Below are 18719 nucleotides of genomic sequence, written 5' to 3' on the forward strand. Positions count from 1 at the left end.
GTCAAAAATCATATCTGACCGTACTCACTACTTAAATTCGGAATACAGCCTCCCCTTCAGGCCGCCGCTACAAAGTTCCAATTGTGAAAACTAAGAGAGCTCGTACATCCTTTATTCCAAAGCACCATATCTCTCTTAAACAAAGTGAAGATACCTAAATCAAAGAATTTATGTAAATATGTTGGTATCTCTCTAATGTGTCAGTAGCTCTGCTGATGTAACACAAATTCCTGAAAAGGCATTAAAGTATTATTCTATTCTATTCTATTCTACTAAACCTGATCGGACCTGGCATTTGTGTCAGATATGTAGCTGACAGAATTTTCTCGCAGAAATAAAACCTAAATTTCGCGGGTTTCAAGAAAAATTGATTTATTAAAATCCGGTATTAAACACAATTGCTTTAAGTTTATGTGTTCAATAAAACAACTTAACACGGGCCTGACATAGATGTTCCTCTTACCATACATATCGACCACGCTCAACAGTTCAATAACAGACTTGTCAGTAAATCCATACATCCAAATGGAATTGTAAATGCCGAGCTCTCGAGAAGTCTGATTATCGTGAGGTCTGCGGTGGGGATTTGAGTCCAAATATCTTGATGGAATCGAATTCCACCCATTTTGAAGACAGGGCACAATCTGTTTCAATCATGACTCGGTCGGACGAGAATATCGGCGTCTGCAAGACAACGCCAACTGTCTGGTCATACATGGAGATATAACATTCCATTAAAACGACAGTAACGAAGCATCTATACTGGACAAAAATAAGTTAGGGATATTAGTATTTTTATGATTTATATTTTATTAGTGTGTCAATGTATAAATAGATCATTATTCGCCAATTTCAAAATTTACATATATCCCTAACTATTTTTGTCCAATATATATCGCAATTAACATACACACTGAGCAATATTCCAGCCATATGACAGACGGCGGTTCTATATATGATCGAGTCTGGACCAGACAATCCAGTGATCAGCATAATTAGCATTGGGATTAATTTGGATGCGATGACATAAAGTCTAACCAAGTCAGTTAGTCGCCTCTTACGACAAGCCTGGGTTACCTGAAGATCAATTCTAACCCGGATTTTCGGGTAGTAGTAGTAGTAGTAGTAGTAGTAGTGCAGATGTTTTGAGTTTGATGAACTTTGGCGGATCGATGGGGATTTTTAGTTGTAGCACTCCTTCCCTCGTGGATTCTCTCTTTTGAAAATCTATTGCCCATGTCTTTTGAACGTGCTGTGAGATCATTATACCATTTGTGACAGGGTTACCGTGAATTCTGGAGAGAAGATTCTGCTGTGTGTAATCACTGACACTGACGAAGCTGTCCAAACACTGCTCCATGTACCGTTGTTCTTCCCCACCGACACAGTCTTCACCAACCCGGCGACGTTAGTCTCGTAGATGTCCACACGATGTATGTACAGGGACTCCGCAAACTGCACCTGCAACATGGCATCGGCAATACGGCTTCAACGCTGTTTCAGACATGGGTTCAGGTGGTAGGACCTGAATATATGTTACAGTCAGAGGGTAGAAATCAGTCATTTCGTAAAATGACTAAATATTTCCAGTCATTTCTGTGAAATAACTAAGAGGGTCAGCCATTCAACTATCCCTACTGCTCCTTCTCTTTCATGGAGTTAACCTTGGCATTAACCTTGACATTGACTGTGTGACTTTATGTGCAGTGATATTGCAGTGTTGGACAGGCCATTTATACTGATTTTTTTCGCACGATCTTTCCCATGTATCCGACTAAGACATGTGTTTTGTGTTTCTGAGAGTCGGGGCCACAAAATGCGTCTTGGTGATTTGTTTCGTGCATCACGAACATTGACAGTCGTTATCAAGCACATTTACATCAAATTAGATGGAAACGTCCAACCTACTTATTAGCCAATAGCGAAATGGTTGATCCTCTTTAGTCATTTCATGAAATGACTGAAACTTTTTGTCATTTCACGAAATGACTGATTTCACAATCTAACTGTAACATATATACTCATACCAAAAGTAGGGGAACTTCGTTTCAATTTACGGTTGAAACACTTGGAGATATATCGGAGTCAATCAGTGTTGATATAATAATAATGAATGTTTTGAGAGTGCATCACCACTTGCACTTCCTTATGATCATAGTTGTTTGTACAGTAATCGCTCTTGAAAGATAATTGGTGTATGACGTGAAATTTGCATGTGTACGATTTTCATTTTCAAACAAAAAGAAAACGTCTCGAAACGAATACTTACATATGATGCCAGATGATTGTCAAAATTAATGGTCTACAATGGCACGTGTATGGGGCTACTGCGTTGTGCACGTGCATCCCATGCGTTGTGTTTAGGGTTGGTGATAAAGAGAAATGGCGGTGCGTTCACAAGATGTCTGTCTTTGAAAAGTTTGTTACACTCTATATTCCCTATCCAAATTGAAAGTTCAGGTTCCCCTACTTTTTGGAGATTATACATTATAATACATTCCGTGAACAAACACGACCCAAATAACTGTCACTGAAAAAGGGCGAGCGGGGTAGCCTAGTGATTAAAGCGTTCGCTCGTCACGCCGAAGACCCGGGTTCGGTTTCTCAGCTGGGTACCGTGTGTGCAGATCTCACCAGACGTGATGTAACTGGGATAAAGCTAGAAGCAGCGTAATACATTTTTCACTCACATGCTGAAAACGTCGAAACAACCGGATTTCGAGAAACGAGTATTATTTGACTAAACACGAAATCCCAGCGTTGACGAACGTCCCCTCAATTTCTGAACATAAAAGCAAAGCATACCTTTCAGTTGAGCGTATCATTGATTTCAGTTGAAGTTATGCTGGCGATTATATAGTAACAAATGACCCACCATGTTCATTCTTGACCAAGTCTTCATTGAGAACCCAGCCACTGATCTGTCATATGAATGAGGGGTGGTTAAATAGGCCTAATCATATTTAACACCTTTTCTTTCCTTAATTCAATTACCGTGTATTTTATCATCAACAGTCAATGGCGTTGCCGTCACGGCTGAGTTGAATCGTGACTTTGAATAATGAATGGTCTTTGACAAGGAGTTTACTTTACCGTCAATGATTTTCCTGGACTGTGGTCGGACGGCCAGTATATGAACTCGCTGTATGCAGTATTACTACAATACTTAAACTTACCACAGTAGTAACATTAAGCTTACCTGAATCCATTCTTTCCCGCTTGGACAGTCTTTCTTCAGTGGAGCCCAGCTCCTTCTAGATCTCCGTAACTTGGGTAAACATCAAACTCTCCAGAATCTCCGTTGAGAAAACTGTTGAAAAAACACATATCACTAGTGAACATATTACAAGTGGTATTTTATTTTCAAAATCCTTAGGCGGTGACATCGTTTGCAAAATAAGGTATGTGACGCAACTAATGTTACTTGATGTTGAGCCTTTCTAAAAAATACTCCTGTACCAAATGTCATAACCTAGGGTAAATGATAATACTCTCACGATGGTACCTCTTTAAACCTTATAAATAAATCAGATGAAATCAGATGGAAGAAAGTCAACTTCATATAGGTCCAGAGTTTTCTGAGACGCCAACTCGATGCACATGCAAGTAACGGTACACGCTAATCTTGTCGTCAGGGGAACTGACACTCTTTAAGAGCGAAGATACTGAAATGTTACCCAGGTTCGCTGGTGTACTCAGACGAGAAGTCCAGTATCTTCCAACCCCACTCCTCCCATTCTGTAGAGACAGAAAGCACGAACATGTATATATGTGGTAACATAACCTCATACATTTTGTAAAATGAAAATGTTAGCCATTAGGTTGGAAAGGTACAGTGTAAATATATATTGCGATATTTGTCGATTTCTCTTACCGATGCGCCGCAAAAATGCTACAATATTGAGAACATGCTATGGCGGCATTCAAGGGGCCATCTTAACACTGTTTTGACCTCATTGAACTTTTTCTGAGGAGTTGACCTGTCGTATGTTGTTGTTACATTTCTCTGACAATGACAAATCTAGACTATCTAGAAAAAATCTCATGGAAACTTGGAATTACAGACCACCTACCGTTTTTAAAGTAAGTAGTTACTCAACGCCAACAATTACTTGTCAACGATTTTCAGTTTGCTTGTTATTGTCACTGAATGGTGTAACAAGCGCCTCGTCCCCAGCCAGCTCCAAATCGGTTCACTACACCCCAGTCGTGATATCAGTCCTGTCTATAGTCTTCAACACTGCATAAACCTCCTTGTTTCTTTTTTCAAATGTTTATACAAGAAATGAATGACACCAATGGTACATACATTGTATCAGGTAGTCTCATGGACGTCCTCCCCGCCCCTCCCCTCAACATGGCTAATGCCTCTTGGGCCCCTGTGAATGTGATTCCAAGAATGACGAGGCAGTGATCCCTCTACCCATAGCAGAGTGACATAGTTCGCAAAACGAGACGCATCGTCTACAAGTGTGGGGCAATTAGTCAATGTCTCAGTACACACATCTACCATCTTTGATATAAGACGGGGCAAAGCTGCAGCTCTTCTTACAAGGCGGTGAACACTATTATCTTGACGATACAGCTGTCTGAGTCCAGCTGACGGCTCTTGACATCCTCCACAGGCACTGAGTGAAATATAAGGTAACACACTTCCAACTTAGTAGTCGGAACGTCTCCATAAAGACACACGATAGGGAGTGTTGTGGACGTGGCTCTTCTTTCACGGCTTGGAAGAATCGGTCTTATATTTGATATCGTTCAATAACCATCACATAGCCAATTCCCTTCCACTGATATACCCCTGAACTTGAAATTAAGGAGACAGGTGAGATCGCATCAACTGCTTCATATTTAGATCTCTGCATAAAGATTCAGAGTGACAAAACACTCTCCACAAGGCTGTATGACAGTATTCAAACAGCTCCAGCCTTTGGTGTTTGTTCACATTTCTGTCAACTTTAAGATACATTCGAGCATGCTGATTTTACCAAGATTTCAAAAGAGCGTCATACCACTCTTGCACACAGACGGTGTTCGACCAAGGCTGGGCGACAACATTCAAGGTCTCAGTGAAGCTTTCAAAAAGTTGTATGGTAGACATGTGGAGGACATTTCGAAATGTGATGCATCTGTGACAAAAACATATCTCCGATGCAATTCCATCTTTTGACTGGTGCCATTCGTTCCCGAATTATTGCAGGTGAACAATTGACTAGACTTTGCGTAGGTTTATGACGGGTGCCACCGGTGGGGCAGAATAGGCTCACCTTTTCGTGACCGGTTATGTTCACTATTTCATAGTGATTCATAAACACATGCTATGCCATGGTGATAGTCACTGGATTGACGCAATTTGACTCTGGTCCAGACTCGATTTGTTTACAAACAACACCGTACAGCTGTAATACTCCTGAAACAAATATATACTCATGATATAGTCACAATTGTACAATCGACTCTGCTTTTAGCAGAGGTTTCTTATGAATGTGGAAAGGGTTTTGTCGCTTCTGTTATGTTGTCTGTCTGGAAGGTGGGCATAGACGAGTGAGACCATGACAGCCTCCACCTTGTTGAGTCTAGAGTTGGTAGAACAATGTGGACAAGCTTGGAGGTTCCATCGCAGTAACAGGTGGTTGCTTCACTTAGATCACCCAGGCTGTCTTTGGCCCCCATCTTCCTCCAGGTTAAAGTCTTCACTGGAAGATGTTCGCTGTCAGGAACCATCTAGGTGGATGTTGTGCTAGCACGTGGCGACCGGTGGTAGTAGTTTCTGTCTTTCTCGATAAAGTCTTCACTGGAAGATGTTCGCCGTCAGGAACCATCTAGGTGGATGTTGTCCCAGCTCGTGGCGAGTGGTGACAGTAGTTATTGTCTGTCTCGATAAAGTCTTCACTGGAAGATGTTCGCCGTCAGGAACCATCTAGGTGGATGTTGTGCCAGCTCGTGGCGAGTGGTGGCAGTAGTTTCTGTCTGTCTCGATACAGGGAGGACTTGGCGGAAGGTATCTTGGCCATCAGCTTGGTTCATCCTTCATTCCATATGCGAACATATGACAATAAAACTAATTCAGTGTTCAGTGTTCACAAGGAAGTTTCAGATTTTTCCATTTTTAAGAAAGATATGAAGTAACAAAATGTTTACAGTTTTTTTCACAATAAATTCACTAGTGTTCACATCGAAGAAATATCTGAACCAAGCTGCTATTTCATCACTGTATAATGTTGAAATATGGGTCATTTCCCTTCTTGTCGCGTTAAAGAATTGGGCGAGGGTCTGACCTGTGGCTATGTAATCTGGAAACCATGACAGGATTATCATTCCTTGTGTTCAGAGTGGGACACCCAATCCAGTGTTCCTTACACCACCTGTAGATTGGTACTTTGTGGTTGTACCTTACGGCCGCCAGTGGAGACAGGTATGAACTTAACGTGAACATCTGCATTATCCATGATGGTGCCGTCTCAGAATTATGCCAACCCCCTGATCCTAACTTTCTGCTTTGAGCTGGCTGGGAACACACACCCCTCTCAATACACACACACAACACACACGGTCCAGCAGTGAATCTAGCGCCCCTCCCATCCCATCCCACCCAACGCTGTCCTGTTTGAATCCGGTATTTACCTTAACTATGTGGACATCGGTACCTAATTTAAGCTCACGTCCTGAAACTTTACCTGTGCAGACAATACTTGCTCCACTCCACGTGCCAGATGCTTGACACACGCTTGTGTTCTCCCCACCAATATACTTGTACCCATCTACACATGAATAGGTGACGACGTCGGCATAGTTTGATGACGTCATGTTCATGGTTGTGTTTTGGATGCTGGAAACGTCTCAAGGCACTGGATTACTGAAAGCATCAGTGAGAGTCCTGATAAAGATGCCTACAAAATGTGTGCACTGATTCTAACTTTGGCTGAACAATGACATAGCCTACTTCATGCTTAATATGATGTCTCCCTATTATGGAACAAATAGTCCGACTGGTTTTGTCACCTTTGCTGCTGGAACGGGGATATGTGAGGTGAGCGTACTACACAAAGCATATATACGCATGGAAAGAGTGAGTGAGTGAGTGAGTATGGTTTAATGCCCTTTTAGAAATATTTTAGCAAAATGACGGCGGGGGGCACCAGAAATGGGACCATTGTAACCATGTTGGGAATCGAACCCGGGTCTTCAGCGTGACGAGCGGACGCCGTGCCTCATACCTTTCATAGCACCACCATTCTACCACTGACCATGGCAAAGAAACTTAACCAAACCTCAGTTTAACTTACTATCTGGATAAACCGACCCTCAAGAATCAATTTAATGGCGAAAGGAACAAACATTGTTTATTTAGAGAGGTAAGCATGGCAAAAATTGAATAATAAAAATGTAATGGCAAATCTAAACGCAAAAGAACGAAAATCTTTAATTTATTCAGATAAGCAAACATGACTCATTTAATAGTGCTGATAATTATGGTGGTATGACATTAACAAGAGTGGACATTTTCAAGATTATGGCATCCAATCCTCAAGAAATGATATCATTATCAATGACCGAGCACAATGTCAATATCTTCAGTCCTAATCAGCACCATTTTGTGCCCACCATGTGAAGCAGCAGATATGTGCAATACAAGACGGGTGTCGGCTTCCTCATGAACTCTTCTGTCAGCAGCTTCTCAAGGGTGCTGTCAATTTGTTATCCTTCCAATTATGTTGACGTAACCTGTTCAGCTAGCAATGCAAAAAAGTCATGGTCAGCTTTGCAGAAACACACGCACGCACGCACGCACATACATACATACATACATACATACATACATACATACATACATACATACATACAATTATAGCGCCGATATCCAGCTCAGCTGCTCAAAGGCGCTTTGTTTTCCCCTCGATCACTGGATGTCAATCTCAACGGCACGTCGTATTATCAATCTCAACTCCCTGGGGATCATACATATTCAAGTTGTACAAGAAGGTCTGCTTTGTTACGAGATCTAATTTCTCCAATCTTGGACAATAAAGGAGGTCATGGTTGATTTTCATGCTCGAAGAAATCTTTAAGTTTCCTTCTCTTGTTAGACGTGCTATGTACAGCCTGATAAACAGAGCACAATCGCCCACAATGCAAAGTGAGTCTTCATAGGAGGAGGAGCCTTCCGTCTTGAAAACAGTGACAGCTTGTTCTTTGTTATTGATTCCTTTATTGGTTTTCTGTCAATGAACCTTTCTTTCACAAAACTCTCATATTTAATTGAATTCTTGAATCATTTTAGACACTTCTGGTCCTGTATGCCTCTCAAGAATCTCTGTAACCAGCCATCCTGATGGGTTTCTGTCAGTCCAACCACAGCTCCATCACCTTTCATGAGTCTGATCTTGTGCCATAGTGCTCAGAGAATGGTCGTTTAGTTTTATGTGCTACAAATCCACAGGAACAAAATTTGTTGGACAGTGCTGAGTGTCCCACTAATAAGGAAGACATGTTTCTTATGTGAACTGAAAGCCATCGTGCATAGATAAAGACCCATGGTATTACTCTGACAAGTGTTGCTACATACTTTTGGAAATCTGCTTTCCGAATTGCACCCACCAGGCACAATATGCAAAGTTCAAGTTCAAGAACAAGGGACCAATAGCAAAACTGTAGTTGGGAAGCAGACTTTGCATCACACCAGGTTCTAAAAGTCAAAAGGTCGTCTTTAGTTGGTTCTGTTTCCTGATAGTGAGCATATGCCTGTTGTTGTAGGAGGAAGAGTGTAGCGGATGTGATCTGATGGACATGTCTTGATCTAGCAAGGTGGGTACTCTTGATGAAGGAATCAGCAACCCAACTCAGCTACGCAAATTGCAGTTGTTCATCCACTTCCTTCAAGGATCCTGAACGCAGTTATTTAAATATGCAGTCTACCAAACTTCACCATATGATTCTCGAAAGTTCCATAGGATTGTTTTAGCAATTGCATACAGTGGTTGATCCACGGTAAGCACAGGAGCTGACCTGGATGTAACTGCTCTACAGCCTTCTTTACCACATTCAATGAATGCAACAGAGTGTGTGCATTCTAGAAACAGTGGCATAAGCACAATTGTTGTTGGAGGGTCTGTTAGTGCATTGAATGCTGCCCATGAGAGGAAATCATCTTGTTTTCCCAGTAGTCCCTTCGTGTGTTCCAACCACTCATACTCATGATTAAGTATTGTGTTTACACCATGTACATCTTGAGTAAAAGTTCCTTTTAAAGGAGGCACATATGGTAAAACATTATGGGGGTACATGGGTATAGACTAACGGCAACTTGACAACGATCTTCCAAGTTGAACTTTATTTGATGTTCCCTGCCATTCAGCTGTTGGGTGCTGCATTAATGAAATATCCACCACAAAAAATGCTCTCCAAATGCATCGTCTTGCAAAAGAACTGATCTCATTTATAAGACCACAGACATATACAAAACCATAGTCATACTTTAAAATGTACATGGAAAATCATTTTGGTATTAATAGCTAGAACATTGAGTAACACATAACAAGGACGTTTTTAAATCCTAAATTGAATTAATCTGAACAAATAATTCTGACATTGTGTACAAACATTTGAAACATTCTTAAGAAATCTAAATTTGGCGCCCATCTTGGAATTTTGTCAACACCAGGGGCGCTACAATATTAGCTCTAAATTACATACAGCACTATGTCCTTATTACAATACTGAATATGACGAGATAATAATGATATATTGAGCATATACTGACATAGTTAGAGATTTCAGTCAAACTGGCAGCCATCTTGGATTCTATGCCACAAGGGGGCACTGCCGAGGTGCATCTATATCCAGAAATGTTTAGAATTGTTCGATGTATCAGTGTGCCAACTTTGATGCTTTTACCCCAAAATGCACAATTTTGACAAAATCCTCGCCTTAGCCGCCCCGGGGCGGTGGGGTAGCCTAGTGGTTAAAGCGTTGGCTCGTCACGCCGAAGACCCGGGTTCGATTCCCCACATGGGCACAATGTGTGAAGCCCATTTCTGGTGTCCCCCGCCGTGATAGTGCTGGAATATTGCTAAAAGCGGCGTAAATCTAAACTCAGTCAGTCTTAGCCGCCCCACTATAATGTCGACCAACCGCAATAACCTCCTTGGCCCGCCTCAGACGTTGAAGTTGACGCTGGGGTATTGCGTTCCATTCTTGATTGAGGACTTGATACAATGCATTAAATATTCTAATGGATTGTTACACATACTACATCAGCATGCTTTTTTTAATCCATTTTTTCCCATTCCATTCGTTAGGCATTAGGCCTTTGTTAGTGAGGCTTTGGAAACGCTTCACATTTTCAAACACATTTTGTTGTAGTGTATATGCAAACGACTATGACAAGAATAGTGAAAAAGGGAATAATTTATTAATGTCTTAACCTGGCTTTGATGCAGGTGGTAATTCCCTTGTGATACATATCCATGACAAATGAGACGACCCATTGTAACATGAAACATAACGTGTGTGACTGGTCATGCAATGAAACCCAATACGTGCTCTCGCTAATTTACGGATTAGTTACAGTATGTGTGTGTGTGTGTGTGCACGCGTGCGTGTGTGGGCGTGTGTTACATCAACGTAAAACAAAACAAAAAAACCCACAAAAAACAAAGTAAAAAAAAACCCCAAACAATTCTATATATTTACCTTGACATGTGATTGTTGGTTTTGACCATTCCGCGTTTTGTTGACAATAACTTGTATCATTTCCCGCTACGTAGGTGTAGCCAACAGCACAGCTGTACGTAACAGTGGCACCATATTGGGACGACAAGACGCTGGTCGATGTCGTGTTTGGAATTATCCATATGGGGAGAGACTACAGTTAATCTCTGAAACATACATGATCAAATATAGGATTGTGTTTCGTTGCTTTTTTCTTTTACAAGGTAAACAAAATTATATTCCTGTTCACACAGAACACACACGTGGAGGTTCTCACCTTTGGTCACACTACCATATATATGTGTTTTGATGTTCCTTTAGTGTTGTTGAATGCCTACAGTCTTCGGTCCGTGACACAATAACTGATTCATTAATGCAATATAACAACCATTGTTCAGAGGACACTTTTCAGTGATGTTTACTATTTTAACAATGACATCATACGCTGGACTTGCTGCCTCTCTCTTAAACACCGAGTCAGACACAAGTTCGACCAATAGTTCCGAGCTGGCGCACTGACGGTGTATGCAACGGCCAGTCTTGTTCAAGTCTTCTAGAATATCACAGAATGTAGTCTCGTCATATATTTTTGACTGAGAACCATTTCATCGTTGCTGGTATGGTATATGTAAGGTAATCTTGTAAAGGTGGAACTTGTAACTCCTTTGATATGATAAATGATATTAATGACCTTTAAATGCTTTGGGCAACTTATAATTTGTATAACATGTAAATGTCAGTTATTGTGTCACAGCCAAAGTATGCAATGAGTAATCTTTAACATATAACATCCTATCTGCAAGTACCTTCACACTGTAGTGTTGGTGTTGACCATTCTCCCATCTCCTGGCAGTAACTGGTTGAATTCCCTGCGATGCTGCGGTAACCGTCCAGGCACGTGTATGTGATGGTAGCAGCATACTTGTTGGATGTGACTGTTCCTTGGGTTGCATTTGGAATAATCCACGGGGTTGAGGTGCATAATATTTCTGAAAACAAATGAATGGCAATGAGACGTCTCTGAAAAACAGATATTCTTTGTCAGGGGGAAATCTCTGAGTAACAGGTGAACTTTGTCAATGAGAATTGTCTGAGTAACAGGTGTACTTTGTCGATGAGAATTGTCTGAGTAACAAATGACAATGAGAACTGTCCGAGTAACAGGTGAACTTTGCCAGTGAGAGTTGTCTGAGTAAAAGGTGGACTTTGTCAATGAGAATTGTCTGAATAACAGATGGACTCCATCAATGAGAATTGTCTGGGTATAATGTGGACTCAAACAATGACAATTGTCTGAGTAACAGGTGAACTTTGTCAGTGAGAATTGTCTGAGTAACAGGTGTACTTTGTCAATGAGAATTGTCTGGGTAACAGGTGAACTTTGTCAATTATAATTCTCCGAGTAACAGGTGAACCGTTGCAATAACGTATCTCTCAGTTAGACGTGAACGTTTTCAATGAGAATCTCTGAGTACAGACGATCCATTAGTCAGAACCCTGTAGGCGGAACAGGGGACCCCTGTCAGTGAGATCTTCCTAGGTCTAACAGGCGATCCCTGTCAGTGGGAACTCGATCAGTGAAGGGTGACCCTTATCAAAGAAAACTTCATGGTTACGTGGATGAATTCCGTCTGAGAGATATCTGTGAGCAATATGTTACCCATGAGAATGAGACATCTTTGGTCAACATAAAATTGTTGCCTTTAAACCCGTAGTGAAACATTGAACAATAAATTGTATGAAACAACACACCAGCGATTAATTAGTTTTCGTGTGGAATGATCAAACCTTAACTGAACCAGAACTGGCCATTTACCTTCACAGATTATAGTAGCTACACTCCACGTGCCAGATGCTTGACACACACTTGTTTCCTTCCCTCCAGTATACTTGTACCCATCTACACATGAATAGGTGACGATGTCGGCATAGTTTGATGACGTCATGTTCATGGTCGTGTTTTGGAAGGCGGGAGGGTCCCCGATGCATTGAGTCACTGCAAGAATTGATTGAACTTGCAAAATAACTACAGCTTAAATCATATTTGTTTTACAACAATAATTTAACAATATCATGCCTGAAAACACCAAACGTAAAGTTGGAAACGAACATTGGTTTTGGGCATCTACCACTTGGCTACCCAAATACATTTAAACCATGTCTTACAATAACAGATAAAAACTGTACAGGCTAATACCACGGATATTACATCCTTACATCGTCGACATCAACCCAATCAGTCCCAATTATATATGGGTTACCGCTTACCTTGACACGTAATTGTTGGTTTCGACCATTCCGCGTTTTGTTGGCAATAACTTGTATCATTTCCTGCTACGTAGGTGTAGCCAACAGCACAGCTGTACGTAACAGTGGCACCATATTGGGACGACAAGACGCTGGTCGATGTCGTGTTTGGAATAAGCCATATGGGGAGATTACAGTTAATCTCTGAAATGAACATGGTTATGTTTTCATTTTTACACAGATGACCACCAATGGATCCCATTGAACCGGATTTGACGTGATCGGGACATCAGGTATATATCAAATATGAACTATCTTCACATCTAGAAAAGTCAAAGATAACTTCTTGTATCTCTTAGTTCAGAAACACCTATCTGCCAATGTATATTCAAAAGATACGTAATCTGCGAACCACTTTTTAAAAGCGGTAAATCAAAGAATACCGCAAATACATATATTTCTAACGCCAATCATATCGGGGTATATCTGATTTGGTTCTTTTTACATCTCGTTTTGAAGAAGTTGGTCTTTTAATCTTCAAACAAAACGAGTGGGCTGTTGATGTAAAAACGCAAACGAGATCCGCAGATTTTTTAAACTACAAAATCTGTCCTAGGTTTAACAAAGGACAAGGATGATTGGGTTAAGACTCGTTCAAGATCCCGGTGGACAGACATTGTGCAAGGCACTTTTGATAATGACCAGTGGGTAGAAATGTTTGAATTACTAAAGAAACGCTTGCTGAACTGGAACCCTCATCTGTAAGGACTTGTAGCAGCGACCTGAATCAATTCGACATCGAAACGTGTAAACCCCCTTGTCGTAACGATTTGAAGTAGCTCACGATGTGTCGCGAAAATTACAACATGCTTCTCAGGACGGATCGTATGATACTCCAGGAGTAAATATACGTTTACTTTACATCTACAGCAGGAGTAAATATACTTTAACTTCACATCTAGAGCAGGTGTAAATATACTTTTACTTTACATCTACAGCAGAAGTAAATATACTTTTACTTTACATCTAGAGCAGATGTAAATATACTTTTATTTTACATCTACAGCAGGAGTAAATATACTTTTACTTTGCATCTAGAACAGGTGTAAATATACTTTTACTTTACATCTAGAGCAGGAGTAAATATACTTTTACTTAACATCTAGAACAGGTGTAAATATACTTTTACTTTACATCTAGAGCAGGTGTAAATATACTTTTACTTTACATCTAGAGCAGGAGTAAATATACTTTTACTTAACATCTAGAACAGGTGTAAATATACTTTTACTTTACATCTACAGCAGGAGTAAATATACTTTTACTTTACATCTACAGCAGGAGTAAAAATACTTTTACTTTACATCTACAGCAGGAGTAAATATACTTTTACTTTACATCTAGAGCAGGTGTAAAATATGCTTTTACTTTACATCTAGAGCTTAAAACATACTTTTACTTAACATCTAGAACAGGTGTAAATATACTTTTACTTTACATCTACAGCAGGAGTAAATATACTTTTACTTTACATCTACAGCAGGAGTAAAAATACTTTTACTTTACATCTACAGCAGGAGTAAATATACTTTTACTTTACATCTAGAGCAGGTGTAAATATACTTTTACTCTACATCTAGAACAGGAGTAAATATATTTTACTTTACATCTAGAGTAGGTGTAAATATACTTTTACTTTACATCTAGAGCAGGAGTAAATATACTTTTACTTTACATCTAGAACAGGTGTAAATATACTTTTACTTTACATCTAGAGCAGGAGTAAATATACTTTTACTTTACATCTAGAGCAGGAGTAAATATACTTTTACTTAACATCTACAGCAGGAGTAAATATACTTTTACTTTACATCTAGAGCAGGTGTAAATATACTTTAACTTTACATCTAGAGCAGGAGTAAATATACTTTTACTTTACATCTAGAGCAGGAGTAAATATACTTTTACTTTACATCTAGAACAGGTGTAAATATACTTTTACTTTACATCTACAGCAGGAGTAAATATACTTTTACTTTACATCTAGAGCAGGAGTAAATATACTTTTACTTTACATCTAGAGCAGGTGTAAATATACTTTTACTTTACATCTAGAGCAGGAGTAAATATGCTTTTACTTTACATCTAGAGCAGGAGTAAATATACGTTTACTTTACATCTAGAGCAGGTGTAAATATACTTTTATTTTACATCCAGAACAGGTGTAAATTTACTCCAGGGCCTAGATTTTCGAAGCTCTCTTATCGTTAAGATACTCGTAAGTTAATGTTAATGTATGGCACTTATGACTATCTTAGCGCTAACAGAGCTTATCAAGACCAACCACTTTTATAGGTTAGGCCATTACAAGTATAGGTAGGGCAGGGTTTCCTCACCCATGTGATCACTGTAACATGCATCCCCCATATATACTACGATTCGTTTGTGTTTCGCTCAAATCACTCTGCATAATCCATTGGCAATTGCTTGATTATATCTGCAAGTACCTTCACACTGAAGTGTTGGTGTTGACCATTCTCCCGTCTCCTGGCAGTAACTGGTTGAATTCCCTGCGATGCTGCGGTAACCGTCCAGGCACGTGTATGTGATGGTAGCAGCATACTTGTTGGATGTGACTGTTCCTTGGGTTGCATTTGGAATAATCCACGGGGTTGAGGTGCATATTATTTCTGAAAGGTAACAAAATATTAGTTTACATAACTTCGAATGAGTGAGTGAGTTTAGTTTTACGCCGCACTCAGCAATATTCCAGGTATATATATGGCGGCGGTCTGTAAATAAGCATGGACTACTGAAGATCAATATTCTAACCCGGACCTTCACGGGTCTACATAACTCGACATGTTAAAGAGACCGGGAGATACGAAAGCCTCCAATTGGACGATAGAACCTGCGGCCTATTTTAAGAAGGCGAACACGTAATATATATCAAGTTGTACTCTATATTGTTTTTATGTATTCTAGTGTCTGTTTATAACTCCAAAAGGAGTGGTTTGTGTATCTCTTACAATGGTATATTTTATGTCAATGCATATATATTTTATGGATTATATTTTAATGTATACACAAAGTGAGACTTTAATAAACTATCTGTCTTTCTGTCTGTCTGTCTGTTCGTCATAGTGATATGTTGTGATTTCAAGTTGTCTTGTTCGCCGGGGTCATGGACAGTAGCGTGCGCATACTATCCACTATCCACTTCTTATACTGATTGTAAGCCACAATAGGCAATAAGTTAATCAGTGTCAATAGTCAGTGTGGGGTAAACACACCACTTCATGATATTCAAACAATCAAACGACATATGAGACAATATCAGTAACCTCTGTTGTTTAGATGATGTTTGTTTTAAGGCGGTGCCGTATACGACATTCACATTTAACCCGTTCTTCCCTTGCTTTGAATGGCGACGATTCTCCCGTAATGTATTCTTGTCAATGAAACAAATACTTTTAGACTTGTTGACACGGCATTGATACACATGCTTACGATAATGGGTCTACCTTAAAACAATATTTAACTCAATGTCCATTAGATTGTATTGTTTAAATAAATCAATGAAGGCAGACTGGTTCCACCCTTTCTGTGATGGATGGCGTTTTGTAGGTCTTTTGTATCATGCTTTTTTACACTGGGTTTTATGTGCACATGCTGGAATTCTTAGAAAAATTGTACGCGAATAGATGGAAAAGGCAACGTTATCATTCCATAATGTTGCAATCAGCTGCGACGTCGCTGACGGTGGTGCTCTGGATCGACCCAATAAATAATGCACAGTTGTTTGCGAAGGTACTTATGAATTGCATTTTTTTTATATCCTTCGAATAATGTTGACTATTTATGATTTCGAGTATTCATTGATATAGCCATTATACTGACGTCAATTTGTCTGAACGCGATATAGAGTCTGGTAATTTATTATAAGTTAAGGGAGTGTGTTTTAGTGCGTGGGCGCGTTTAAAATATGATACAACTGAAGGGGATGGTGAGGGGAGGTTTGAAAGGTCTCCTAGTTTTTAGCCTTTAAATTATAAATGCGTATATTTAAATATCCTTCAGGGAAAGGTTACATATTCGGGGGGAGAGGCGGGGATGTCATGAAGGAGTGCCTTTATGCGTTAGTGTAATACACTTCACCACACTTGTTCATAAAGCAACACACTGTCCGAAATGGATAACCGATAGTGAAATCTTCTGCAATGGTAAAAGTCCCATACCCTGACAGACAAGGGACAGTTGCGACCAGTTTGCTGATTGGCATGTCGTGGTGTTACTTCCAGTCACATCGTACAAATCCATCACTACACGTGTACACAGCAAAGGGCGGAGTCAGTGGGCGTGGCCCGGAGCGGTGACCAGGGAGGCGTGTCCTATCTGGACTTCTGGTGGTCCACAGGAACAAATGGAATCTAGAAGCAAAGTAGTCTCGTCAGACATTGTCGATTATATGAATATATTAATACATTATTCATGCTTACACCGTTGACGTGTTCACAGTTCTACCAGTGAGATGTTAGCAGGGAAAACGTAATTCATTGAAAGTTTCGATTCAGTAGTTTAGTTTACATTATGTCAGAGGAACAATTGTCTATCTCTATAAAATGTGTTGGGACTTTTCTGCTTACTGTATTGCAGGCAAAATATACTCAGTTGTGGTCTTCACAGGTACATATATCACTGACGCGCCACACGGTCTTGCGTGGCAGGCATGGTGAGGGTCCTTCTAGAATAATGAAAATGTATGTGTCACGTGACAATGCCATCAATCTTAATATTTGGAATTATGCTCTGTGCTAACGTATTTACAAGCAAATGTGAAAGGAACAATATCGATCAATGAAATAACCAAATTCTTTAAGTATTGTCTCAAATATGATTTTTTTTATCTCGAGTTCAAAACTGTAAAACTCAGCGTGATCATCTGAATAATAATAATACATACCAATATGACTGTCGGTGTTTTTGATAATACTAAACACATTTGTTTACTTATTGGTCGTCTACTGACGCATATAGTAGCTCCAAATTTTGAAAATGATCTACATAGATGCACCGTCGTGCCCCCTCCGTTAAAAATGTGCACACAACAATAAGATAGTTTCTTCAACAACTTTATGTCATTATGTGCACACAACAATAAGATAGTTTCTTCAACAGCTTTATGTCATCATGTGCACACAACAATAAGATAATTTCTTCAACAACTTTATGTCATCATGTGCACACAACAATAAGATAGTTTCTTCAACAACTTTATGTCATCATGTACACACAACAATATGATAGTTTCTTCAACAACTTTATGTCATCATGTGCACACAACAATAAGATAAGTTCTTCAACAACTTTATGTCATCATGTACACACAACAATATGATAGTTTCTTCAACAACTTTATGTCATAATGTGCACACAACAATAAGATAATTTCTTCAACAACTTTATGTCATCATGTGCACACAACAAGAAGGTAGTTTCTTCAACAATTTTATGTCATCATGTGCACACAACAATAAGATAGTTTCTTCAACAACTTTATGTCATCATGTGCACACAACAATAAGATAATTTCTTCAACAACTTTATGTCATCATGTACACTCAACAATAAGATAGTTTCTTCAACAACTTTATGTCATCATGTGCACACAACAATAAGATAATTCCTTCAACATTTTTATGTCATCATGTGCACACAACAATAAGATAATTCCTTCAACATTTTATGTCATCATGTGC

General features: G+C 39.6%; 1 protein-coding gene across 1 annotated transcript in view; it reads right to left on the bottom strand.

Moving 5' to 3' along the window:
• Positions 1-396: 396 nt before the first annotated feature.
• Positions 397-18719, bottom strand: part of LOC124289124 (sushi, von Willebrand factor type A, EGF and pentraxin domain-containing protein 1-like) — a 41553-nt gene continuing 23230 nt past the window's right edge. The window contains exons 2-11 of the mRNA XM_046725726.1: positions 17607-17704; positions 17199-17390; positions 15468-15650; positions 12982-13164; positions 12530-12709; positions 11520-11702; positions 11136-11266; positions 3200-3268; positions 1288-1461; positions 397-684 (exon numbers count right to left, since the gene is read on the bottom strand). Coding sequence (XP_046581682.1) covers positions 562-684; positions 1288-1461; positions 3200-3268; positions 11136-11266; positions 11520-11702; positions 12530-12709; positions 12982-13164; positions 15468-15650; positions 17199-17280 — 1308 coding nt within the window. The 5' untranslated portion in view covers positions 17281-17390; positions 17607-17704 and the 3' untranslated portion in view covers positions 397-561. The remainder of the gene's footprint in view (positions 685-1287; positions 1462-3199; positions 3269-11135; positions 11267-11519; positions 11703-12529; positions 12710-12981; positions 13165-15467; positions 15651-17198; positions 17391-17606; positions 17705-18719) is intronic.

The sequence above is a fragment of the Haliotis rubra genome, unplaced genomic scaffold (assembly GCF_003918875.1).
Source record: "Haliotis rubra isolate DU_JTF1 unplaced genomic scaffold, ASM391887v1 Scf433, whole genome shotgun sequence".
Taxonomy (NCBI): Eukaryota; Metazoa; Mollusca; class Gastropoda; order Lepetellida; family Haliotidae; genus Haliotis; species Haliotis rubra.